Source organism: Canis lupus, chromosome 1 (genome assembly GCF_011100685.1).
Source record: "Canis lupus familiaris isolate Mischka breed German Shepherd chromosome 1, alternate assembly UU_Cfam_GSD_1.0, whole genome shotgun sequence".
In the NCBI taxonomy this organism is placed as follows: domain Eukaryota; kingdom Metazoa; phylum Chordata; class Mammalia; order Carnivora; family Canidae; genus Canis; species Canis lupus.
In genome coordinates this window covers 108,785,196-108,811,782 of record NC_049222.1, presented here as the reverse complement: position 1 = coordinate 108,811,782, position 26,587 = coordinate 108,785,196, and the positions used below count along the sequence as shown (strand labels likewise).

Here is a 26,587-nt window from a genome sequence, read left to right as displayed (position 1 = left end):
GAGCATCCGGGGTGATGAAGCCCATCTGAGGACGAGGGCTTCCATGTCTAGGACCAGAACGCACTTCTGGGGAGTAGATAGCTGCAGATGGGAGGTGGGAGCTACTGCTGGACTGGGGGGCGCGTCTGGGCAGGAGGGGGGCACAGACCAAATTTTGGTGACACTTCTGAGAATTGGCCACAAGTGAATGGAGCACACACCTGTGGGCTAAAAGTACATACTGGATGTGAGGAGGACATCTTGGAGGCAGGGGCTGCAGCTGTATGTGACGACTGGTGGGGTCACATCTGGGGCAGTAACAGGTTGTCGGAGACACATGCAGGGAGGAGGGAGGCACAGGTGCGTGAAGAATAAAACTGGGGATGAGAGGTCAGTGCCTGGATGTGGGAGCAGATCCAGAGATGGAACATCTTTAGAAGAGGGCACAGATGGGTGTGGGTTAGAGCCAAGTGTAGACACTTGGGGGGGGGGGGTGTCACATGAATGGGAGCAAAAAGAGGTTACAGCCAAGTGTAGAAGATACATCTGGAGGTGGAGAGGAGGTCTTAGCTGGAAGTTGGGAAGAGATTCGAGAGATCCACCATTGAACTTAAGGGTTATATTTTGGGAGAGGAACCCCAACTGTACCGAGGGGCACATCTATAAAGGAGGGGGCCGGAGCTGAAATTAGGGATCAAGGATGACAGGCTCCAACTGTCCCAGGAATACTGCAGGCATGGGAGAAAGCCAAAGATGGAATGCAGATTCATATCCACATACTAATGGGGGTGCATCCCGTCCTGGGCCCCGCCTGGAAAGAGGCACCAGCATCAAAGAGGCAGGCGGGTAATGAAAGAAGCGGGATACCCCTGGTGGAGATGGGTCTGATATCTACGTTCCCCTCTTCCACTCAGGCGCCCCAGGATGGAGTCCCCACCCAGCACAGCGGGGCAAGAGGAGCAGGAGCTGCGGGAGCGTGCCTTCTTCTCATGGGCGGAGTTCAGCCGCTTCTTCGATGCGTGGTGCCAGCAGAGGCTGGCGCTCTTCTTCGTCAAGAGCTCCATGCACCTGGCGCGCTGCCGCTGGGCCAGCGCGCCCCCACTCTACACGCTCATCGACGTGCTCAAGTACAGCTACGTGCGGCTCGTGTGCAAGGACGTGCGCGCGCCCAGCCGGCCCACCGTGGGGTGCGTGAGCGGTGCCGAGCCCTGCTGGGTCCTGGGGGGAGGGGAAGCGAGGGGGTAGAGAGGCAGAGAGCCCCTGCATCAAGAGACAAGAGAAGGGGAGGGAGAGATGCCCACTAAAACAGCTGAGTACACCTTGCAGGAAGTCCCAGGAGAAAGGGGACAGCCAGTGAGCTGGAAGGACATACATAGTAAGTAGCAGGGCAGGCTCCAACAAGACTTTAGTAGGGACTTAACAGAGAGCCAGAGTGAAATGCATACATTGAAGAAAGGCCCCTCCCCTCACCCAAGACAGAAAATTCCAGAAACATGGAGACATGGAGCCAGAGACACCAGCCAGAATCAGAAAAATGGTTGAGAGCCAGGTTTGGGACACATACAAAGAGATGAGAGACAGACTGAGCTGCAGAGAAAGCCACAGGACAGAGAGAGAAAGATCCATCCATTAATTTGGTAAATACAGAGGCCAGGTCCTACACGAGGGCTAGAGATAACTTTGCTGGGGAGAAAGGGTGTTGAACAGGATAGACCAATCGCCTGCCCTCCCGGAACTTTCAGACTGGACAGGAAGGCTGACGTTGTATGAACAAGCTCACAAATAAGTTCCCTCCAAGTGGAATGCTACAAGGGGCAATTGAAAAATCCATGAGAGAGCTAGGAGATATAGCCAGCTGGCCAACGATGTTTTAATCGACCCTAGTTTTAAACCAGAGCACTCCCCATAAAATATATGGTCTCCAGCTTTTCTTGAAACACTGGAAGAGGCTGAGCCCACATTCTTGCGTGGCAGACGGCCACTGCAATTAGACCAGGCATTGGCACTCAGGTGTGCCCCAGACCCCACCACTCTCTGTTACCTCACACTTAGTCCTGTCACTTCCCTCAGGCTCTGCCTTCCGGCTGCCTGAGACCAGCTGCCACCACTTCCAGGGTGGGTGTCTTTGGGCCACAGATATCCCATCTCTGAGTCGGGTTTCTCCTCTCTGAAGTGGGGTTATTGCAGAGCTGTTGGAAGGTTACCATGAGCCCAAGGATGGGAAGGAACTCCCCCCCCCCCCCCCCCCCGCCCATTGCCTGGAACATTGGGCAGTTGGGTAAAGAACACATGTTCTAGAAGTCAAGAGCACAGACTTGGGTGCCAGCAGCCTCGCCTCCTATGATTAGCCAGTGACAGTGAGCAAGTGACATCACCTTTCTGGGTCTCAGTTTCCTGACTTGGGAAAACAGAGGAAGGGATGGTACTGATCCATCTCCTAGGTTTTGTGAGGATTCAATGAGCTGATAACATGCAAGTCACCAGAAGAGCATCCAGCACAGAGTGAGTGAGCACTTTGGAACAGCAATTCTCACCATAATTATTTAAACATTTATTGAGAGATTATTGTTCTTGGTGGTTTACTCACTGCTTACCTAGAAACAGAGACTCAGAGGTCAGGAAGCAGAGCAGCACCAAACACACATCATCACAGAGAAATCTAGAACATTAGAGCTTGTGAGCCACTTAGGCCTAATCTGGAATCTCTTAAAAGAAGCCAATTCAAAGTAACATTGAACACCTACTGTGTGCATGCTCTTTGCTAGGCATTTGGAACCCAGAGCTGGCCTCTGCTCTTGAGCAGCGGAGAACCTAATGGAGGAGAAAAAAAAAAAAAAGAAAATTGGAAATAAGGGCTCACAGTTGTGAAGGAGAAGAAGTTAGATGGTGGAAGGGAAGAGGACAAAAGAGAAGTGGTCAGTGCAGCTCCATCTGAGACCTTACAGAGTGCTTCTGGAAGTCTTCCCGGAAAAGGTGACCAGTAAACAGAGACTGGAAGGATTCTCTGTGTTTATACATTTACATATGTATGTATTTGACTTAAACACATGGCACTTACTATGTCCAGGCACTATCTCCAGTGCTCTGCAATTCTCAGAGGGAGCCAGGAGACAGGAGGGGCAGGACTGGAGATTGACAGGCTGGTGCCCTGACTGGGGAGACAGTGGGATAGTGTCTGGATGGGGAGCCCAGGAGTGAGGGTGGTTGGCAAGCTGGTTCAGAGATGATGACTGGGGGGCCCATCATTTCCCAGCCCATCTGTCCCCCCAGCTGTTCAGACAGCACCTCTCCAGAGTCATAACTCAAGGACAGCCCACAGGCCAGGGTCCTAGGGGGCGTCTAGTGTGTGAGAAAAGACTGCAGATGTGGGCAGAATGGTATCAAAGTCTGACTTGCAGGGCTGAGTCCAGGGGCCGGGATTTATCTTGGGGGAGCCCTGGGAGGGCTGAGAGCAGGGGCAGCTCTGGCTGTAGGATGATCCCTCCTGTGGCTGTGTCAGTGACAGACTGGAGGAGACAGGCAGGAGGCCAGCGAGGAGCTGGGGCTGAGGGGCCCCGAGAACGCACATCACGGCTTTCTCCCTGGCCACTCTGTCCCCCTATCTCAGACGTTGCCTGGCAACCTCTCCCAAATCGCCTCCCCCCCTCTCCCCCCTCCCCAGCCTTCTGCTCTGTGCCCACCCCCCACAGCCTCTCTCAGCGCTTCCCACTCTAGAATACACACACCAGCCTTTGAAAATACAAAGAGCTTGGGAACCTGAAAGATCAAGAAGAAATGGCACATGGAGTGCAAAACAGCTCAAAGCAGTGGTACTTTTAGAAGAAAAAAAATTGAGGAAAATGGGCTGGTTTTTTTTTATCAAGTGCTATCTATGTACCAGCCCCTTGTCTAAAGTACTTTGCATAACATAATCCTCTTCTGTACTCCTCTCAATAAACCTGTGAGGTAGTATTCTCCTTAGCCCCAATTTCCATATGAGAAAACAAGCACAGAGGTTAGAGGAATTTCCCAAGATTGCCCAGCTGCCCAGAGGGGGAAACTAGGATCAGGACCCACACAGTTTGACCACAAAGCCCATACTTCTGTTGCCTCTCTCTTCCCTCTCCTCCCCCTCATCTATATTTCCATCATGGATTATCAGTATGAGAGTTGAATGTGGTCCTAGGTGCCATGCTGTGTCCATCCGCTTTGTTTCAAGCACCTGCTGTGTGCTGGGTGAATGTGTTTTAGATGCCAGGGTTTCAGTGGAAAAGCACCCCATTCAGTGAAGAGCATGCATTACGGGTGGGCATCACTCAGATCATCACCCCAGTGTGTGGTGAAATCTGCCCAAGCCTGGGGATGGTCAGCGAAGGCTTCCTGGAGGAGCTGGCGCTGGTTCTGAGTTGTGAAGGAGGAATAGGAGCTAACTAGGTGAAAAGAAGGGAGAAGGATGTTTCACGAAGAAAGTAAAAACTAAGTAAAGTTGGTGGCAGTAGGAATGGGGGAAAAGTGGATGGTCTGAGGAGTTCAGAAGGCATGATAGACAAGACTTGGTGCTGGGTGGCTTGATGTAAGGAGCGGAGTGCCTGGGTGCTGGGGGTTCGTATGTGCAGTGGAATTGTCTTTTCTTAGTAAATACTGAGCGCCTCCCAGGGACCAGAGGCTGTTCTCGGTGCTGGGGATGTAGCAGTAAGCAAAACAGACAGTGATCCCTGCCCACGTGGAGTTCACACGTAGAGGTGGGTGGCATTATCCTCCCCAGCTAGCTGTAGAGAAATTGCAAAAATTGCGTGTTGAGGCCACAGTAGACAGTTATATTAGATCCTGGGACCCCAGAGGGGATGTGCAGTTCTCTGGCAAGATGCACCACTTCACGGAGCTGTGACCTCCCCTGAGTGGGGGCTTGTTCTAGGGACTGAACCACTCAGGCCAAAAGAAGCCAGACCAGAGAGTTTCACAAAAGCCTGTGAGTTATCCAGGGGAAATGTGTCAGATAAGAGCCCCGTGAATGGGCCTTTTTGGTAGATCAAAAATGGGTTGCACATCGGGAATGTCTTTTAGTTACCTAACACCACTGTGAGGGCTCCACCTTTGTATTTTATTTATAATGATTTGTATACTTACAATTTTTCTAATTTTATGTTATTTTTGTCGCTTCCAATAAGGCCAAAGGTCTTGAGCTTTTTATGTAGACTTTCAAAATCTGGCAGGCTCCTGGTTTTACTTTACCTCTTTCTGTATGGAGCAGAAAAGGAATGTGTCAGGGAGCTCCTTCTGGTTTAACAAAGGCAGTTCTTAAGTATTTATACTAGAGATTCTTGGGGTGTGTTCTGAAAAGGATCACCCTTCCAGGGGGCCATTTGGAAACAATTTGGGAGCATTTTAAAGGATGCTACTGGCATTTACTGCCTGGGAGTCAGGCTTCTTAACTACTTGCCACGCCCTGGACAGTCTATGTTACAAGGGTTGACAAGCTGTGAGGACCTTGGGTGAAATCCACCCTGCAGCTGTTTTTTGTAAATAAAGTTTTATTGGAACACAGCCAGACCCATGCATTGACATAGGATGTATGGCTGTTTGTACAATATAGCAAGGGTATATTTACTCTGTCTTTTTGCAGAAAAAGTATGCCAATCCCTGCTCTATAAACTTAAACCTCCTACCAAAAATGCCAATATCATCCCTTATGGAGAAACACGGAACCTCCTTTCAGAAGCAGCTGTCAATTTAAGTATTATCATCAGGGAAATACACCCCATTTCCCACCCCCACATTCTCTTTCATTTTTTATGATGCTCCTTATAGCTCCCTGAGTGATTTCAGCTAATGGGCCATGCCCTGCTGTTTGAGGGCCATTGTCCTAGACAGGCTCTTGCTCACACACAAACGGATAAGAGAGTTGGCTATCATTGGAGCATTATTTGTAAGAAGGGAGAGCTGGACACACCATGCAGTTGGCAGAGGGGTGCCTGGCTGGCTCAGTCGGTTGAACATGCGACTCTTGATCTCGGGGTGGTGAGTTCGAGCCCCACTTTAGCTATAGAGATAACTTAAAAATAAAATCTTTTAAAAAAATGCAACATACAGTTGGCAGAGTTGGGAGTGGAATAACAGGCAGGAAAAGTACTGAACCAATGTTGAAAAACTAATGAGTGAGAAAGCAAGTTGCAAAAGTATATAGAGAGTGGGGTTAGCTTCCCATTGCTGCCGTAACAAATTATCTCAAACAGGACAGCTTAAAACAATGCAAATGTGTGATCTTGCAGCTCGGAGGGTCACAAGTCCAGCATGGGTCTCCCTGAGCTAAAATCAAGGTGTCTGCAGGGCTGGCTCCTTCTGGAAGCTCTAGGAGAAAATCTGTTTCCCTCCTTCTTCCAGCTTCTAGAGGTACCCAATTCCTCAGCTTGCGGCCTCCCCGCAGCTTGCTGTTCCTCATCCAGCAAAGAAGCATCTCTCTCTCTCTCTCTCTCTCTCTCTCTCTCTCTCTCTTGACTTTGACTTGCCTCTCTGGCTGCTTGTTTCTGTCTTCCGCTTATAAGCACCCTTGTGAGTACACTGAGCCTGCCCGGGTAAACCATCATCATCTCCCCATCTCAAGACCCTTAATTTACACACCTGCAAAGTCCCTTTTGCAATGCACAGTAATGTTTGCACAGCTCCAGCAACTAGGATGTGATCAGGCTGTTGGTCTGCCTACCATACACTAGAAAGAAAAGTTTTCCTAAGTAAACTTTTTAAAAGCATGACACACATTTTAAAAAAGCACACGCATCATGTGTATGTAATTCAGTGAATTTCCCCAAAATAAAATGCACATGTAACCAACACCCAGACCAAGGAAATACACGTGCCAGGTACTAAGAAGCACTCCCCGTAGAGTTAACCACCCGAGGGTAACCACGATCCAGTCTTCTGACAGCAGTGGCTACCTTTGCTTCTTATTGAACTTTTGATAAACCTGATACACGGTGATTTATCATCTTTTGTGCTGGGCTTTCACACAGCTGATCTGTGAGATCTGTTGACGATGCTGGGGATAGCAGTGGCTTGTCCATTCTTACTATTGGTTAGGGTTGTGTGTAAGGATATATCACTTACTTTCCTACTCTACCGTTGGATATTGGGCTGTTTCAAATACTTGGCTAATATGAATAGTGCTGCTGGAACATTCTAGTACATTCTTTTGGCGCCCATCTTCAGGCATTTGTCTTGAATGGAAATACTGGGTCACGGGGAGGCACATGATCAACGATAGCTGATACTGTCACACAGTTTTCCACAAGTGACTTACATTTAACACTCCCATCGATGAGAAGTTAAGTGTTGCGCTTGCTCTACCTCTTGGTCTGTGCTCCGTGTTTATCGGGTCATTTTGGCGGTGGTAGACGCATTTGCTGGAGGTTTGCATTTGCATTCGGTAGATGACTGAGGAGTTTGAGCACCTTTCCATGTATTACAAAGTTTTAAAACCTAGAAATCTACCACCTACTATTGATGGGTATTGAAAATATATGCAGGAATGCAAGATACCCAGTTTGGGAAGTGGCTACTTTGGGGGACCCAGGAGGGAGAGGACTTTGTCGGGACAGGGTTCACAGAGGTGTTCAATTTGCCATTGCTAAATGAGAAGTGGATACAAAAGTCTCTGAAGTATTGTATTTCTTACAGTTCTTTGAGGGAAATAAAATATTCATTCACTTTTGATAGAAATGGGGCAATAGGTGCAGAGGTGTGGTAACACTAGTGCCCGCCACGTTGCAGACAGAAGTTAAGTGTTTCCCATACATCAACTCTTTCAATCCTCACAATAGCCCCATGAGAAAGGCACGATGATGATTATTTCCCTTTCAACATAGGAGGAAACTGAGGCACAGAGACCTGAAGTGACTTGCCCAAGGTCACACCACTGGCAGATTCGGAAGGCCCTCTCTTCTCGATGTTTGCAGCAGTTCTTAATTTTAGAAAACGATAATTAAAAAGGAGAGAGAGAGAAGGAGGACGAGGGCAGAGGGTGATGTGACGGCGGCGGTGGTCATTCCTCCCGCAGGCCCCCCCAGCCCGGCTGCCCGGCCTTCATCATCGTCAAGCTGAGCCCACTGCGGGACCGCCTCGTGGTGACAGAGTGCCAGCTGACCCACTCGCACCCGGCCTGCCCGCTGGAGTTTGCCTACTACTTCCGCCCGGGGCACCTGCTGGCCAATGCCTGCCTGCCCGTGCGCACCACCAACAAGATCTCCAAGCAGTTTGTGGCTCCAGCCGACGTGCACCGCCTACTCTCCTACTGCAAGGGCCGCGACCACGGCGTCCTGGACGCCCTGCACGTGCTCGAGGGGCTCTTCCGCACCGACCCCGAGGCCAAGGTGGGGTCTTGGGAGAGGCAGGCAGGGGTGGGGGAGAGCCACACTCCAGCCTCGCGGGTCATTCATTCATTCATTCATTCATCACCCCCCATCCATTCACTCCTTCCATCCATTCCCCCGTGCGGTCATTTGGTCATTCACTAAGTGCTCGTAGCAGCTTTGGGAAGGCAGCAGCCTGCCAGACACACGTGCTCCCTGCCCTCAGGAACCAGAAGAGGTTTCTGCCCCGACCAGGGATTCTGCACCTGGAGGGTCCAGTAGCCCCTGGCCACACTTGGCTATTGAGCATTTGCAATGTGGCCAGTAGGACCGAGGAATGGAATTTTAAATTTTATTTCATTTTAGCTCACTGAAATTTAAGCAGCCACTTCTGGCTGTTGGCTACCTTTGCAGAGGAACCTGCTAGAATTACCTTGTAGTTGTAATGGGAGAAAGCCACAATAGACAGACACACTGTGATACTATGTCAGTAGGGTTGGGGGTAGGAAGAAGAGGCCACAGAAAGTGCCATTGAAAGAAAACCAAACCACACACATAGAAAATGCACAGATGAGAAGAAGTACATGGATGGAGGAACGTTCACAAAATTAAAATAGCCCATCCCCGCCACCCAGATCAAGACTCAGGAGGGAGGGTCGCCTTTGTCACCTAAGGTGATAGAGTGAGGAGTGTCAGGGAGTATAGGGTGCGGATATGGAGAGGGACAGTTAGTTGTAAGGGTGCTGTTGTATTTTGAGTGGTCAAGGAAGACATCTCTAAGAAAATGCTGGTGAAAAAAAAAAAGAAAAAGCTGGTAAAGCAGAGGAGACAGAATGGAGGCAGGGGATCCCCCATCCTTCTTCAGAGGGGCCGGAGTTCCAGGCAGAAGGAGTAGCCAGTGGAAAACTGGAGGCTGGAGCATTTCTGCTATTCCTCCAAGAGGGATCTTTGTGCTGCTTTGATCCAACTTCAGAGCTGGGGTGGGGTGGACAAGAAGGAAAGGAGGGAGGGAAGGAGGAAGGAGGGAAATTAGGTGCCCCCCCCCACACCAGCTGTGCTTTTCTCTCATGCATGGAAGAGGTCCCAACTCAGGGTAGTGACAGTGTGAACCCACTCTCCAGAATTAGACCCAGAGCACTCCCCCCACCTCCATCTCCTGCTCAGGAATCAGCCGTGACTCAAGCCACCAACCCAAACCCAGTGCTCTATCCACACATAATATCGATGATAATCTCAATTAACATTTATCAAGCACTGACGATGTGCCAAGCACTACCTTGTATGCTTTGCATATTATAATTCCTTTAAATCTCACAAGAGCATGTGGAGGAAGGATTTCACCATTCTACCCACCACCCACCCCCGCAATTTTCTAGACAAGGAAACTGAAGCCTGAAGCACAGAGAGGTCAAGTCATTGGCCCAAGGTCACACAGCTACTTAATGATGGAGCTGGACCTCACACCTACACAGTCTGGATCCAGGGCCATGCTCTTCACTGCTCGCTATTCCCCAGTTTGGAAATGAGGCTTGGGACCCTTCTCATAGTTCTGGCCTCCAGAGGCTTGAGGGTCCCACCCAAAGCAGTTTGTTGCTCTGTACAATGGGGGTACATGCCACTGGTTTTCGCTGAGCTATTATAAACAGCCTTCACTATCTTTCCTGGAAATATGCATGTAGGGTTACCCCTGTGAGAAGCAGCTCACTGACAAATGAAAACCTTCAATGCCGAGGGGTTGTCCTTTTAACTTCCAGGTTGGAGGCTGCCATAGAATCCAGGCTGGCTCCTGGGTCTGTGTTTTAGTCTACCTTAATACTGTCAAAGGAAATGAGGAAGAAGTTCTGGAACACCAAGAAACAGATCTGTGAAAGGTTTATTCCTTTTCTTTTTTTAACATTTAACTATTGACTTTTTGAATATGTAACACATTCACATCCTTCTAAATTCAAAAGGTACTAGAGTTGGTGGTGAAAAGTTGCCTTGTCACCTCCTGTCCCCCAAGTCCCCCACTCAGAGGCTACCAGAGCAGCAGTTCTTCATACATCTTAGATATCTTTCTATTCTACGGCTCAGGGTGATCCAGGGGACCTTTCTATGATGATAGTAATGATCTGTGTCTGTGCTGTCCAGGACACTAGCCCCTGGGCTCGTGTGCCCATGGAGCACTTTACAATGTGGCTAGTATGATGGAGGAACTGGATTTTTTTATTTAATTTAATTAATTGCCATTTAAACAGCCCTATGTGGGCTAGTGGCTTCCCATTGAACAGCACTGCCCTGTATGTATACAGATAAGTTTGTGTCTTTAATTTTACTTCTACTGGCTCTCTCCCTACCCCCAGCAAAGTAGCATATTAGACATACTTTCTTGCATCTTGCTTTAGATGTTGGGACTGGTCACATGTCAGCTTCTTTCATTCTTCCTCTGAGGCTGGTCAAATCCCCCTGAGAAAAGCCTGTAACGTCTTGCCTGGCAGGGGTAAAGGCCAGGCTGCCAGCTTCCGGGAACCACATGGGGGAAGAGGGTTGAGGAGCTAGCTTCGGGGCAGCAGGATGCACAGACACCCAGTCCCTCATCAGCTGTACCCATGGTCCCCGAGGCCGGTGGCCCTTGCCGTTCTAGGCTTTTCACAGAATAAACCTCCAGCCACCAAGGAGTGAGAGGAAACTTGACTTGGGGAGGTCTGCTTGCTTCTTAGACAACAATCAACTTGTCTAATTTAACCTCCTCCTGCCACCTAGCACTCTGCCAATTCCTTTTGAAGATGCTACTGTTGGTCCTCGGCATTTTGCAGTTGTTGGCGCAGGAATCTTGGGGCTTAGGGTTTGGCTTTGTTTTGCCGGAGATGGGGAGTGTCTTGTCCATCTGCTTGCTGGCTTCCCAAGTTTGGTTCCTGTTGTCTCCTTTTCTATTGCTTCTGTCTTTAAAAAAGAAATCCTTTTCTACGAAGTTCAGGGAAGATAAAGTTAGAAGACTATGATCAACCTGTCACCTTTACATGGCAATTTTGCGTCGCTCTTTTCAATTATGAGATATAGTGAATGAGTTCTGTATTATTTATTAATCTGCTAAGATAATAATTCTTTGGTTCCAAGACCAGGCTAAGCAACAATCAGATTATTATGCTCTCTGCTTCCCAGCAGTCTCCTGTAGAAGGGATGACTTTGTTTCTGGTTTTGTTTTGGGTTTTTTTGGTTGTGGTTGTGGTTGTGGTTTTGGATTTGGTTTTGTTCCTGTTTTGGAGGGGTTGCTTTAAAAAGCCAAATGCCTAGGTCCCCCTGAGTGGAGATGGCCTACTTGGTCTTGGGAGAGGGTCCCATAAGAGCTAGGTACCCAAAAGCCACTGCCACAGTTTGTGGGCAAGACTGAGTAGCCACTTCAACCAGGGAGATGTTAAGACCTTTTATAATCTGCCCTGAGGCAGCAATGTTGGACTGAGGTAGGGTAATCAGCAAGCCAACTGGCTTTCTGGGCAGAGATGGACCTTGCACAGAAATGTTGTAACTCCTGTCTTAAGTACACTTTGCCTTCTGAGAAAGGGCAATGTTGATCCACATCCATAAAAGTGTGCCACTTTTAGGAATACTAAAAGGTAAACTGATATAGTCACTGTGGAGGACAATTGAGCAAGATCCATGAAAATGACCACTTTGGCCCCTCTCCCATTGCCAGGAATCTGTTGTGCAGACATAGTTATACAGGTGAAGAATGACTTACAAGGTTAATCATTGTGGTTTATGGAAGCAAGAGATTAGATGCAACCAAAACCCCACCAGTAGGGTAATGGTTCCAGAATCCTGGGACATCTATCCCTGGAATACCCCAAAACTTTTAGACAAGAATGCTAACAACTCTGGCAACTGATCTGAACAGATCTCTGGGGCACATTTTTAGGTTAACAATGGCAACCACCAAAAGCAAGGAGCAAAACAGTGCGTAACATGCTGTTTTGTGTATAAAAGGAAGAAAATGAGACCATCTAGGTGGGCTTGCTTGCTTGTGTTCACATAAAGAAACTCTAGAAAGTACCGAGGAGGTGGATGGGCATAGGAGTAGCAAATGGGACTGGGTGGTTGAAAGACGATAGGAAGAAGACCGTGGCTGTATGGCTTCTATGATTAGACTTTCAGACCCTACGGAGTTTTGCACAAACAGATCATTTTATTTTACTTATTATTTTTTTAAGAGACAGAGAAAGTGTGAGCAGGGGGAAGGGCAGAGAGAGAGGGAGAGAATCTCAAGCAGCCTCCATGCTCAGTGCGGAGCCCCATGTGGGCTCCATCTCACAATCCGGAGATCATGATCTGAGCTGAAATCAAGAGCTGGAGGTTCAACCAACTGAGCCACCCAGGCGCCTCTCAAATAGTTCATTTTATTGTATTTATTTATTTATTTTAAAGTTTTTATTTATTTATTCATGAGAGACACAGAGAGAAACGCAGAGACATAGGCAGAGGGAGAAGCAGGCTCCCTCCTGGAAGCCTGATGTGGGACTCGATCCCAGGACTCCAGGATCACAGCCCTAGCCAAGGGCAGACGCTTAACCACTGAGCCATCCAGGTGCCCGTCAAATAGTTCATTTTAAAAGAGGAGGTGAAAAATAGAGAATAGTCCCAATGCACTATGCTCCCCTGTTTCTCTCTAGAAAAGAACAATTAGGGGGTGAACAATAGAGAATCTTAAGACTGTGTCAGTCAGGAGGGCCCGGGATTCGCTGTCCCAGTGACCAGCCCTCAAACCTCAGTGGCACCAAAGTTTATTTTCTGCTCACTCTGCATGCCCGCCACGGGTTGTTGGGAGACATGCTCCTCATCAGAATCCTCCCAACATGGTTAGTGTATCTGTCAGGAAGGACCGTTGGGGCTTCCGCACCCAGGTGACACACCACGGCAGGTCACTTCCACTTATATTTTGTTAGTCAAAGCAAGTACATGACCCTGCCCAACTGCAAAGCAATGGACGGGTGGACTCCTGCCAAGGGCTCGAGACAGGAGAGCCACGATTAATCGGCATATGGTCAAGGGCAACCAGAGAGGACGGATAGAGGGCTGTCCCACCCACGGTCCCCCAGAGCCCAGTCTGAATCTGGGCTCATGTTTCCCTGATCCGTAGTTCCTTGCCCCCCACCCACTTGTCTTAACCCCTCTTTCTTCATGGCTCCCCAGGGGAATATCCTCTGTGCCCTACAGCTTTTGTACCTTGGAGCAGCTATTTTCTGGGTGCTATAGTAACAACTAGAAACTGATTTTATTTGTTTTGTTAGGTGCTAAAAGCTTTAGATACATTCTGGCTGGGCATGCAACAAAGTTACTTCCTTCTGCAAGCCTTAGTTTGTTCATCTGTAGAATGGGGATAAGAAGAGGTACTACCTCATAGGATTGTCAGGTTTGTTGTATGAGGATTAAGTCTGTGTGTGTGTGTGTGTGTGTGTGTGTGTGTGTGTGTGTGTAAAATATAGTTAAGTAGGAAGCCCTGTATGTTTAGCTACTATTCTTATTCCCTCAAGTTCTTTTTCCGGACAGTCTGGACGATAGTCCTTTTCTGATCATGTGAAAAGAAGATTGTGCTCACACGTAGGAGGAGGTGTGGATGAAAAGTATTTAGCGGTGCTGTTTCTGATATTCACATTTGTGGAATCCACTCTGTGGCTGATGCATCCCAGTGCCCCCGATCTATGTGTCTGAGGTAATACCTACCCTCACGTGAGCCCTCATAGCTGCCTACCACATGCCCTTAGAATCAGGCCTGTGGGATCACTCTCATGAAGGCCAAGAGGGTATAGTGGTCAGGAGTGCGGACTCTAGGCTCAAGTGGCCTTGGGTTCAAATTCCAGCTCTGTTGCTTACTACCTGTGGGACCCTGGGTAAGTGACAGAACCCATCTGTGCCTCAGTTTTGCCATCTGAGAAATGGTAATAGTCATAAGAGTCCCTCTTTGCAGGATTGTTGTGGGAATTGAAAGAGTTAATGGCCTTGGCAAGGAAAAACCACTTCCTGTTAGGTCTGTGTTCTCCTGAGCTCTCCATGTGCCTGGAATCATCACGTGTACATTTATTCATCTTGGGTTTGCAGGCTGCTTCTTCCTACTCTAAGAAGCCCTTTGGGCCACCCTCAATTCCTGAACCGGCACTTGGCACACACAGCAGACTTGTTCGGTAAATATTTGGTAGAAAAGTTCATTCATTTACGTATCCCCCACTTTCAGCAAATGCCACCCCTCGGCGTCACCTACATATCTCCCTCTGCTCCTTGCTTTCCCCCCCCAACCATTCTGAGTAATCGAGGCTATGATCCCACCCCACTATCTGTTAGCTCCACGGCTTTGGCCAACTCACTCACTCACTCACTTTGGCTTTGGTGTAGCTGGGGGCCCTCGGACTGTCCTCAGTTTCAGGGCTCACAGAACTCAGCAAAGCTGTTATACCCTCAGCTGTGGCTTATTACAGCAGCAGGACAGAATAAAATCAGCAAAGGGAAGAGGCGTATGGGGTGGAGTCCAAAAGAGACCAGGCTCTAGCTTCCAGCTATCCTCCGAGTGGAGTTGTGCAGACACAGTTTAAGTTCTGCCAGCAACGATGTGTTAACAGGCACAGAGTCTTGCCAACCAAGCAAGCTCATCTGAGCCTTGGTGTGCAGCAATTTCACTGGGGTTTGGTCACATGGACACGTCTGACTGCCTGAGTGGCTGACCTAAGTCTCCAGCCCCTCTGGAGGTCAAGCTGATACTGTGTGACCCCCACCATAGATCACCTTGTTAGCATAGACTGTCTCGAGTGGCCCAAGGCCCCCAGACACTCTTATCAAGCAGGACATTCCTATGTCCCAGCATCTGGGCAAGAGCCAGAACTTCCTTTGGAATATGCAGTTTGGACCCCCAGGTGGGTGGAATTCATTCTTCTCTACACACCTGGAATATCTTTAGTTTAAGGAAAATGATGGTGCCCTCTCGGCAATGGCTGTCACTCACTTGGAGGGCCTCACCCCAACCTTAGCCCCCTTAGCATGCCCTCCACACTCAGGTAATGATAATAACGGCTGACAATAAATCCTGACCTCGTACCACTCTGAGGGCTTTGTGCGAGTCAGCCCATTTAATCCTCATAGTGATTTTGTAAGGTCAGGGAGATGGTGAACTCCACCTTTGCAGATGTGAAAGGCTGATGCACAGAGAAGTTCAGACACTTTCCCAATGCACACAACCAGTGTGTAAACTCACACAGCTGGTAAGAGGAAGCACCTGGATTTGAATCCCACAGTCTGTGCAGGAAAAGCTTCCATAGCCTCTTTAGAAAGAAAACCTGAGGGATCCCTGAGTGGCGCAGTGGTTTGGCGCCTGCCTTTGCCCAGGGCACGATCCTAGGAGACCCGGGATCGAATCCCACATTGGGCTCCTGGTACACGGAGCCTGCTTCTCCCTCTCCCTCTGCCTGTGTCTCTGCCTCTCTCTCTGTGTGTGTGACTGTCATAAATAAATAAAAAATTAAAAAAAAAAAAAGAAAGAAAACCTGGGATCAGAAATCAAAAATCCCTTGAAGAATGGGAGCCAGCTTCTAACTCATCGAGTGCTTGCTTGCCTTCTCTGGAAAAATCTCAAGGCAAATACATTTTGCTGTATTTTCTTTTCTTACTCCTGACTCCCCAGAAGAAACAGACATGATCTCAAGACTATAGGAACATGTCACTCCTTTTTAACAACTGTTATGACAACTTTTACCTTTGCACTAATTTCTACACTCACGTTGACAGACCCTTCTGTGATGGTGCAAATGTCCTGTATCTGCAGCATTCAGGAGAGCAACCACTAGCCTAGGACTCATGGGACCGATGAACCGAATTTTTATAGGTTGTCAAGTATTAATTTAAATGTAAATAGCTACATGTGGCTAAGGCTACGGGCTTAGAGCCCTTCTGGATTGAAACATTTGCAGAGATAAATCAATCATAAAGTAATTATAAATGTACAAATTCATGATGGTTGAAAAAAATCGTAGTGGGGTAATAACTAATCCAGCAGAAAGTTTTCCAGGCTTTTTCATAAAATTTGGTGAATTCTAATACTAGTTAAGATGCTGAATATAGGATTTCTGGGTTGGGAAAGCAATCTCCTTGTTCTTTATGGACTCTACTAGACCTCTTTTTTTTTTTTTTATGATAGGCACACAGTGAGAGAGAGAGAGAGGCAGAGACACAGGCAGAGGGAGAAGCAGGCTCTGTGCACCGGGAGCCCGACGTGGAATTCGATCCCGGGTCTCCAGGATCGCGCCCTGGGCCAAAGGCAGGCGCTAAACCGCTGCGCCACCCAGGGATTCCCCCCCCCCTTCTTTTTAATCAGAGTTTTTTCTTTCTCCTTGAAAGCTGAGAATGACGCAGTGCTTTTTTTTTATTTTTTAAAGATTTATTTATTCATTTTATAGAGAAAGAGTGCTCGAAACAGCTCAAGTGAGGGAAGGGGCAAAGGGAGAGAGAGAAAATCTCCAGCAAACTCCCTAAGTGGAGAGACCCATACGGGACTTGATCTCATGACCCTGAGATCATGAGCTGAGCCAAAATCAAGTCGGACGGTTAACTGACTGAGCCACCCAGGTGCCCTGATGCAGTGTTTTTTAACCATCTGATAGGAGGAGGTTGGACAATAGCAGTGCAGTTTGTGGTGAGATCCGTGCTTTCTTGATTCAGATCCTGGTTCTGCAGCTGTGGGTCAGCACTGACAGGGACCAGCAGAAGGAGTCCGATTACTGCCTGCCTGCCCCATTCAGTGGCTTTTTAAAAAGGTTTTATTTATTTATTCATGAAAGACACACAGAGAGAGGCAGAAACATAGGCAGAGGGAGAAGCAGGCTCCCCATGGGGAGCCCAGTGCGGGACTTGATCCCCACCCCGTCACGACCTGACCCAAAGGCAGACGCTCAACCACTGAGCCACCCAGGCATCCCATTCAGTGGCTTTCGTGCATGATGATGCCAGAGTGGCTGAGGCCAAGGAGAAAGAGAGGGACAGATGAGGTCCAAGGACCTGATCACCCAGCCCACAGCATGGTGTGAACTCTGGGTGGTACTTGAAGTGGGATGTGAAGTCCCGGGAAAGGAAAGGTTTTCGAGCAGGGGAGGGAGTGAGCTGATCAGAAGTTTTAAAAATGAAACAGAGATGGGGCTGGTTGGGGGGGCAGTGAGAATCAAATGCGGCTTTGGGCTGCCAATCTCCAGGGACACTGGAGATGTCCAATGGGCCATGTTCCTGCAGAGGCAGTTAATAGATGGACCTAGAGCCTGGAGATACAGAACTAGGAGTTATCAGCTGAGAGATGAGGAAGGCCATGTGACCAGATGAGATCACCTTGGCAGAGTCTAGAGACAGGAAGGAGGAGAAGAGGAGCCAGGGGGTGCTCTGCAGCTCAGCAACATTTAGAAGTGGAGCAGGGGTGGAGGAAGGCTGAGACAAGCAAAGGAGACCACACAGGAGATGCCTGCGAGGAAGGAGGACAGCCAGGAGTTTTGAGGATGATAGGAGCCAAGAGTGATCTGTGTTCCAGAAAAGGGTCAGGGTCCCAGTCCTCAGTGCTGCTGAAAGACAAGTCAGACAGAAATAATAGTGGGATTAGATACTGCCTCAAGCTTTGGACACAACTGATCTCATTTTAGCCTCTCCATGACCTTATTCAATAGACACTACCTCAATTTTGCAGCCAAGCAAAGTGAGACTCAGCGCAGGGTCCCACAGCTAGTAAGAGACAAAGCGAGGATTTAAAACCAGACTCTTCCCTGAACTCTAGAGACGTGGCCAGAGGATATTGCTGCACACTTACGCATGCCTTCATTCGGAATGTATCGAGCTGTTGCTGTGGGCGCCATTCAAAACATTAGGAAAGCAAAACACAACATCCCTAACCTTGTGACGCTTCCCTGCTAGGACAGGCAGTAAGCAAACCAGCAAGTAAAGATGTGACATGCTTCGGGGTGGTTGAATGCTATGGCCAATCACGGCTAGAGGGAGCTGGGGTTATTTGCTTGGAAGGGATGGTCAGAGCAGACCTTTATGAGGACATGATCTCTGAGCAGGGGTGATAATTGCTGTAATTATGAACACTTTGAGAGCACTTACTTTTGGTTGAACGAATATTGTAGAATATTAATGTATTTTTGTGCCAGAGCAGTATTCAACAATGCTTTAATTCATTTCATCCTCACAGAGATACTCTCTTCATTTTGCAAATGAGATGGAGGTCAGGGAAGTCTTGGGAAGCCACACCGCCAGGAAGCAGGGGTGGGGGTGGGGGCTCCAGGGTCTCAGCCCAGGCAGTCTGGCTCGAGGCCCTAATGTGGACCTGACCCTCCAAGCAGGAAGGAACAAATTTCCAGTTCCCAGAAGGAGAAGTTAGGGGAACAAGGAGAGTAAGGACGAAACTGAGGCTCAGGTTAAGTCACCAGGTTCGGAAGTCGTGGGGCCGGGACTCAAACCTAGACGACCGGGTTTCTAAGTCTATGGATTTAGTGCTAGACGGGGCTCTCAAACTGAGCATGCGTGGGAATCCCCTGGAGGGCTTGTCAAAGCGCCCACTGTGGGGCCCTCAGAGCTTCGGACTTGGCAGGGGGGCCTAAGAATATGCATTTCTGTCAAGATCCCAGCAGGTGACGCTGCTGCTCCAAGGCCTACACTTCTAAGACTGGCTGTAGACTGCCTCTGGGCGCAGGAGGAACCTAACCTAACCCAGGTCCCGGCAGGTACCCTGAGGCTCAGAGAGGCTGTCTCGGGTGCAGAAACCGCACAGCTACTAGGCGGCGGTGCAGGCTCTCAGACCCCGGCGGTCGGCCTCCAGAGGTCGCGTCTTTAACCATTTCACACACACCCCCTCGGCACTGCCTCCTGCCGGTCGGAAGAATAAATGGCCGCACGCAGGAATGAATGGATTCCCATCGCCCCCGGTGGGGGGTGCGGGGGACCCGAGATCCCGGAGCCGCCGGCGTCCCCCGACCTGTTTCCCTGCCTCCCCCTCCCCCGCCCGCAGGTGAAGCTGGTGTTCGTGGAGGACCAGGCGGTGGTGGAGACGGTGTTCTTCCTGACGTCGCGCACGCGGGCGCTGCTGCGGCGCTTCCCGCGCATGCTCCTGGTGGACCGGCTGCCCGGGCTGCAGGGCGCGCTGGACCTGCTGGCGGTGCTGTGCGTGGACGGAGCGGGCCGCGCGCGCCAGGCCGCCTGCTGCGTGGCGCGCCCGGGCACGCCGAGCCTGCTGCGCTTCGCCCTGGCCTCGCTGCTGCAGAGTGCGCCCGACGTCAAGGGCCGCGTGCGCTGCCTGACCGCCGGGCCCGAGGTGGCGGCGCAGCTGCCCGCCGTGCGCCAGCTGCTGCCGGGCGCGCGCGTGCAGATCTGCCGAGCGCAGGGCCTCGAGACGCTCTTCAGCAAAGCGCAGGAGCTGGGCGGCGCCGGCCGCGAGGACCCGGGCCTGTGGCCGCGCCTGTGCCGCCTCGCAGGCGCGTCGTCGCCCGCCGCCTACTCCGATGCGCTGGCCGAGCTGCGCGCGCACGGCCCGGCCGCCTTCGTCGACTACTTTGAGCGCAACTGGGCCCCGCGCCGCGACATGTGGGTGCGCTTCCGAGCCTTCGAGGCGGCCCGGGACCTGGACGCGTGCGCCCTGGTGCGCGGCCACCGCCGGCGCCTGCTGCGCCGCCTGAGCCCCTCGCGCAGCGTGGCGCAGTGCCTCCGCGATCTGGTGGCCATGCAGTGGGCCGATGCGGCAGGGGAGGCGGCGCCCGAGGGCGCGGACAGTGGGGGGCCGTGGTCGGAGGGCGAGCCGGGGAGGGGAGCCCACGTGGAGAAGGAGAGGGGGAGGGGCCTGCAGAGCGGGGACTGGGGAGGAGCCCCCAAAGAAGGAAGTATATGGAGAGGCGCCCAGTTGGAGAAGGAGTGGCCCCGAGGTTTGGAGGCCAGAGACCGGGGAGGGGCGCAGTTAGAGAGTGAGATGGGGAGAGGGTTGCAGATCCAAGATTGGAGAGAGGTCCAGGTGGAGAACCAGAAAGTGAGAGGGCTAGAAGGGAGTGTCTGGAGAGAGTCCCCGTTGGAGAACGAGCAGTGGAGAGGGCCAGAGATCAGAGATTGGAGGGGCGCCCCGCTGGAGGATGAGAAGGATTGGGGACCCGAAGGCTATGTGCGGAGAGGCGCCCGGTTGGAGGACTACGGGCTGAGAGGATTGGAAGGGTATGCCTGGAGGACCGCCCAGCTAGAAGAGCAAAGGATCAGGGTGCTGGAGACCACGGACTGGAGGGGGACCCAGCTTGACTCCGAGAGGGCCCGGAGTCTTGAGGGGAGCACCTGGAAGGGGGCCCAGCTGCATGATGAGAAGGCGCGTGGACTGAAAGCCAGAGAGTGGAACGGGCCCCAGTTGGAAGCCGAGAAGGGAAGAGGGGCTGGAGGTCAGGAACTGGAGGGGGCGCCATTTGGAGCTGGTCCCTGAGAATGGAGACCAAAGGGAGCCCCAGTGGGGAGATGAGAGGCAGAGAGGGCCAGAGATGGGAGAAGAGAGAGGAGTGCGGTTGGGGGTCAAAAGAAGACGGGACCTGGAGGATGTAGTGCTGGTCCAGCTGGGGGACACAAGGATGGCAGGCCTGGAGAATGGAGAGGGAGCCCCACCTGCAGGCCCCAAGAGCCAAGGAGGACAGGGGGTGGAGTGTGGGGGCACCGGAGGGAGGTGTCTCGGGCTGGGGAATGGGGTCACGTGCAGCACCCCCGTGGGGACAGCACTTGAGGGGGACCCAGAATGGGCAGGGACAAGGAGAGCATACCTGGCCCCTGGGGAGGGCCCGCAGGAGGGAGGTGAGGAAGATGGCCCGAGGGAACCGAAGAGGCCTTGCTGCCCCTCGGCAGAGGAGGAGGTGGACTGGGAGCCCCTGGCCAAGTTCCGGGCGGCCTGCGGGCCAGAGCTAGCAGAACTGGTGGCCGAGGAGCTGGCCTTTGCCAGGCGGCACGGTACCCGGGGTTTCCACTGGACTGGGGCTGGGTTTGCCCTTAAGGATGGCACCTCGGACTTCTTCCTGGACAGGGCTCTGACACGCTGCAGCTGCTCCATCCACGCCGCCCGACGTCTGCCCTGCCGCCACCTCTTCGCAGCGCGCCTCCTCACCGGGGCAGCCTTGTTCCACATGGACCTGCTCAGGGACTGCTGGGGGAGAGCCCCAGAGCCCTGACCCTTCAGGCCCCTGCCTGCCACCCTCCGCTGCGAGGGCAGGAGGGCGTTCTTCGATCCCAAAGATAATAGGGCTGAGGCCAAGGAGGCCACCCCAGTCCCTCTGGCCACCTCCTGTGTCATCCAGAGACCTCACCTTGGCCGTTTGCCTCTCTGGGTCTGCGGGGAGGCTGACAGTGGTCTCCGAGGTCCTGGAGCCACAGTGTGGAAGATGGTGGTGGCCAGGATGGCTTCTGAGGGCTTCCCTCAGGAGAGGAAATGTGTGATGAGACGGGGGTAGACAGGGTCAGACCGGGGCAGAAGGAAGGATGGGACAAGGCTGAGGGAGGGGGAGACACCAGGCTATGGGGAGAGCCCAGGCAGGAGCAGATGGTCAGTCCAGAGAGTACAGGGGCAAAGGAGAAAAGCAAAGGGGAATGTAGGAGGACAAATGAGGGTGGGGGTGGGGTGGAGAGAAACTGACAGGGGGACAAGCGGAGAAGAGAGGATAAGAGGAGAGGCAGAAATAGGGGGAAAGCAGAGGGAGGCAGGGGAGAAGGAGGCCAGGGGTAGAGGACAGAGAAAAAAAAAACAACACACGGAAAGGAAAGGTATGGGAGAGGGGGAGAGAAGGAACAACGGAGTGATTTGAGAGTCTCCAAAGCCTGGAGATTTGGATCCCCTTGGCCTTCTGGTTGGTCATTTCCAGAAGAGACTAAATGAGAAAAGGGGTTTCGGGGGATGGGTCAGAGGCTCTGGACTATTGTACTTCAAGATTGGAATAAAACAGTATTATTTTGGTTTCTGCACTGAGTTCCTGGCTTCTGGGGTGGGGGGAGGGTGGAAGGGGAGAGGTCCTGGCCAGGAGAGAAATTGAGTGGTCCGACATTCCTTCTTCCATTCTATCAACAAGACCTCCTGGGGCCAGATGGAATGGAGGGGCCAAAAATAAATCCACCCTCCCACCCCCTGCCACTGCTTCAGCTCAGCAGTCCTCCTCCCTTGTGTCCACATCCACCAGTATGCTAGGGTGGCAACTTGCCAACATCCGTGGATTTTGGCAAATCAGTCCAGTCAGTCCAGTCTCAGCCACTGTGGCCATGAATGGTTTAAGAATGGCTGTGTGACCCAATCCAGGCCAATGGGTCTGCTCAGGGTGGGAGACTTCTAAACCTTCTCTCAATCCCAAGAAGCCCCGGAATGAAAATGGTCAGGCTTAGACCTGATTGGGAGCATCTTAGTGGAGCGTGAGAATGCAGCCAGTGCTGGCAGTGACAGAGCCAAGAGATGCCCTCTGGGATCACCCCCAACACCCCAGGAGGTGGGCATGGTGCCCATTTTCCTGCTGTGGAAATTAAGTTGGAGAGATTCAGTGACTTGCCAAAGGACACGGAACAATCCTCCCCAACCCAAACATTCACCCCTGCACGACCATCCATCCCTTGAGAGAGCATGGCAGAGGGAGACGGAGAGAGAGAATCTTAAGCAGCCCTACACGGGACTTGATCTCACGACTCTGACATCATAACCTGAGCTGAAATCAAGAGTTGGGCGCTTAACGAACTGAGCCACACAGGCGCCCCATTATATGTCCCTAAACTTCCAATCGCAGCGAGTATGGATGGTGTCATACACGACTGGCGTCCGTCCCGCGCTGTCCTAGCACTTGCTGAGGCTCCCCATCTCTGAACCTTAGTGTCTTCGCGTGGAAAATGGGGATAATACCAACTCCCCAAGGCCGGCTGCAGAATTGAAAATAATGTGCTTATACTGTCTAGTGCACGCGAAGCGCATCAATAATTGGTTATTATATAACTGTTTTCTTTTTGAAAGACTGAAGATGTAGGTTGACGTTTGGCGTTGCTGCAGGGGGAGGGTCTCCCAGTATTTGTCAGCCCGGATCCACATCAGGATAAAGAAAAGCCGGGCCCCCGGAAATGTGCGGCGCATGCGCATTGGGGTGGTAGGAAGCGCCGCTACCTTGAGATCCCGGGTGAACCCAGACTCCCGGGAACCGGGGGGCACCAGGCGGGAAGGGTGAAGATCACAGCCCTAATGGGGCGGGGGCAGCGACAGGGAGGTGGCAGAGTCTGGGGAGACACTGGTCGGATCTGAAAGGCACCAAGGGAGCCAGCGGTCCCGTCCGTCCCTAGGAGAAGAGGGACTCCCTTTCCGCCCTCCCCCCCCGTCGGTAATGGTCTCGCCCGACTCCCGTTCCCTTCTGCCACTCCGGGACGCACCAAGTTTCCAGCAGAGGGGTGGGGGGATTGGGCCTGGGGACGACAGGTCCGTTTCGGCGGGCGGGACCATTGTCGCGGAGATCCGGGGGTAAATGCTGCGGGGGAGGGCGGGCTAAAGGGGTCCAAATGATTGGAAGAGGGGAGGCCTTCAGGAAACCTAGCTTGAAGGGCAGGGCGGAGGAGCTCAGTCGAGCAAAGAAGGCGGGGCCTCTGGATAGGCTAGTCCTCCGGGTCGAGAGGCGGGAGGTAGGGGTGGGCGGGACCATTGAGAGTCGGGGGACGGGGATGGAATTGGGTGGGAGAGGGCATCGTTTGTATGGGGGAGATTAGGGCAGGCTTGGGGGTGACCTCTGCGTGTCTGAGTAAGGAGGGTCCGGGTGAGTGTGTGCGCCTTGAAGCAGGAGTGGGAGTCCGACTGAGGCTGAGAAAGGTTATTTCTATATGGATGGAGGAACAACAGGTGCAAGTGCTAACTGGCCGAAGAGTTAAGGACCTACTCAGAAGGAGAGGCTGCCATTGGAATGTAAGGACCACAGGCAAATACATGGAGAGTTACACTGGAGAATGTGCAAGGGGCATAGCAAGGGGGGCTGATGCGAGAGACCGGACAAGATCAGCCCTGGGTGAAGAATGGGTCCCGTGTGGGAGTTGGACTAGAGTGGGGAGACTGGAGGCAAGGAGGCCAGAAAGGAGGCTGGAGTGAGATCCAGAGGGAGAAGAGATCTGAGCTGGGGCAGGGGCCCTGGGGACACAGGGGAGGATACAAGGCAGAAAGAAAACGCAAGAGGAGTGGGGTTGAGGGATGGGGTTTGGGGACTGACAAGTGGGAGAGGGGCGGTGAGGAGGAGGAAGGGAGGGATGAGAACCTCCCAGGGGACCTGGGCAGGTACTGAGTGAACCATGAGGCTGTCCATGGATGAGGACCCTTGGAGGTGGACTGGGTTTGCAGGAAGACTCCAAGAGCAGTGAACATGTCATGCGTGTGAGGGACCAGCAGGCTCTGGAGGGAGATGCTGGTGCTGCCAGGTGGTTGAGCTACCTGGCGAGAGGGAACTGAAATGAGGAAATGAGTTCAGTTCCAGAGGCTGTTCTGTGAAAGGCTTCGAAGGCCAGGTTTGGGAGCTCGGGGTTTTCTCCTGGGAGAGTTGGGGAGCCATGGGAGGAACGTGAGTGGGAAAGGGGCAGGGACAGCACTGGGGGATAGAGAGACTCCTCTAGGGCCCCATGGAAGATGCACTGAAGACAAGACACCGGAGGTGGGGAGGCCAGGGAGGAGGCTGGGCAAGGACATGCACCAGGTGGGTTCAGCACTGAGGGGATGGAGAGGACAGGCATAGTTGGTGGTGGAGGATGTGGGAATATCTGTCCCCCTCAACCCCCTGGGAAGATCTTGGAAAAAGATAAGCCTGCCCCCCATGCCTAGGGCAGGGGGAGCTCTGGGATATCCTCTAACCCCAGCTCTCAAGACAGACCGTCTAGGTTCAGGTCCCAGCTCTGCCTCTCACGCCTTGTGACACTGGCAAACTTACTTAATCATTCTGTGCCTCATTTTCATCTTCTATCAAATGGGTAATAATCCTGCTTCCTCCAGCAGGTTGCACTGAGGGAGAAATGGGTTCTTGTATGAGAAGCACTTAGAGCAGCTCCTGAAACTAGACCCCAGTTACCCGTTAATTAACATCGCCAGCAACATCTCTGCTCACCTTGGGCTGGTGCTGTCACAGTGTTCCGGTTTTTTATGTACCGACAGCTCCATGACCTGCACCAGTCTCTAGAAAGACCGGCCCAGGGACACCTGGGTGGCTCAGAGGTTGAGCGTCTGGGGTTCTTTCTCTTCATTAGGGTTTAGGGGAGGGGCAAGCAGATCATCATGAATTTCTCTCCAAAAAGGCAGTGTTCTTCGGGTCAGTCCTCCTGAAATTGGGAGGTGGGAATGTTGTGGCAGAGATTCTGCTGAACTTGTGCTCTTAGGGAGGCCACGCCAGGACCAGGAGACCTGACCGGACTGCTGGTGATTCTTCAACCTTACACTGGGAGGTTGATGTTGGGTTTTTTTCCTTCTCAGTTCTGGGTCTTGATAGTTCTGGGAAAACAGCGCCTAGTTACATCCCATTGTGTAGATGAGCTAAGTGAGGATTGTGGAGATTGGAACCATGTAAGGTGTTTTGATGTGTGATTGTGTTTTGGTGTGTGATTGAACCAGAATTCAGATCTTTAGACACCAGACCCATACCCATGATATCAGCCTGGTAAATGTGAATTCTTACCTTCAAGCCTCCAGAGGGTCCTTGAAGACATGGAATCTATCCATCCTAGAAAGATCCTAGGGGACTGAGGTCCAGGGGGAGGACAGAGGTCATGGGGACTAGGATGGGCACAGTGGGCTCCTGCATTCAGGGATGGAGGGATGGGAGGGGAGAGAGTGATAGATGTATTCAATCAATCTCATCCAGTGAATAAGACTGAACTTTACGGTCGGGTTGACTTAGTATTAACCCAAGCTCTACTGTTTATAGCCGTAACCTTAGACAAGTTACCCGGCCTCTTTGTATCTCAGTTTTAGAATCCATTGAATGGGGATAACATTAGCACTAATGACATCAGCGCATTTAACCCGGGTAGGGTAGTTTTTATTACCTCTCCTATGTTGTACTGGATTTAGAGAAGTGAACTAATTTGCTCCAGTCCACAAAGTTAGTGAGTAGAGCATCATGCTTCTCACATAGGCGCTGGGTAAATATTAGAAACCATTGGGGCACTGGTATGGATGCTCTGTACTGGTGAGCTTGATCTAGCATAATCAGGTAATGACGAATCCATTTATAGAGGTATAGACACCGAAAGGAAGGGAGCGTGATCCTCTTCCGCTTGGATCACTCTTGATTTCTGACTTC

General features: G+C 51.7%; 1 protein-coding gene across 1 annotated transcript; it reads left to right on the top strand.

Annotated features, from left to right (window-relative positions):
- The first annotated feature begins 101 nt into the window (after positions 1 to 101).
- Positions 102 to 22,258, top strand: ZSWIM9 (zinc finger SWIM-type containing 9). Its single transcript, XM_038528396.1, is given in 5 exon segments — positions 102 to 339; positions 894 to 1,166; positions 8,009 to 8,321; positions 19,303 to 20,694; positions 20,696 to 22,258. Coding segments are annotated over 5 exon segments (2,781 nt in total). The 5' UTR covers positions 102 to 316; the 3' UTR covers positions 21,476 to 22,258.
- The last annotated feature ends 4,329 nt before the right edge of the window (positions 22,259 to 26,587 follow it).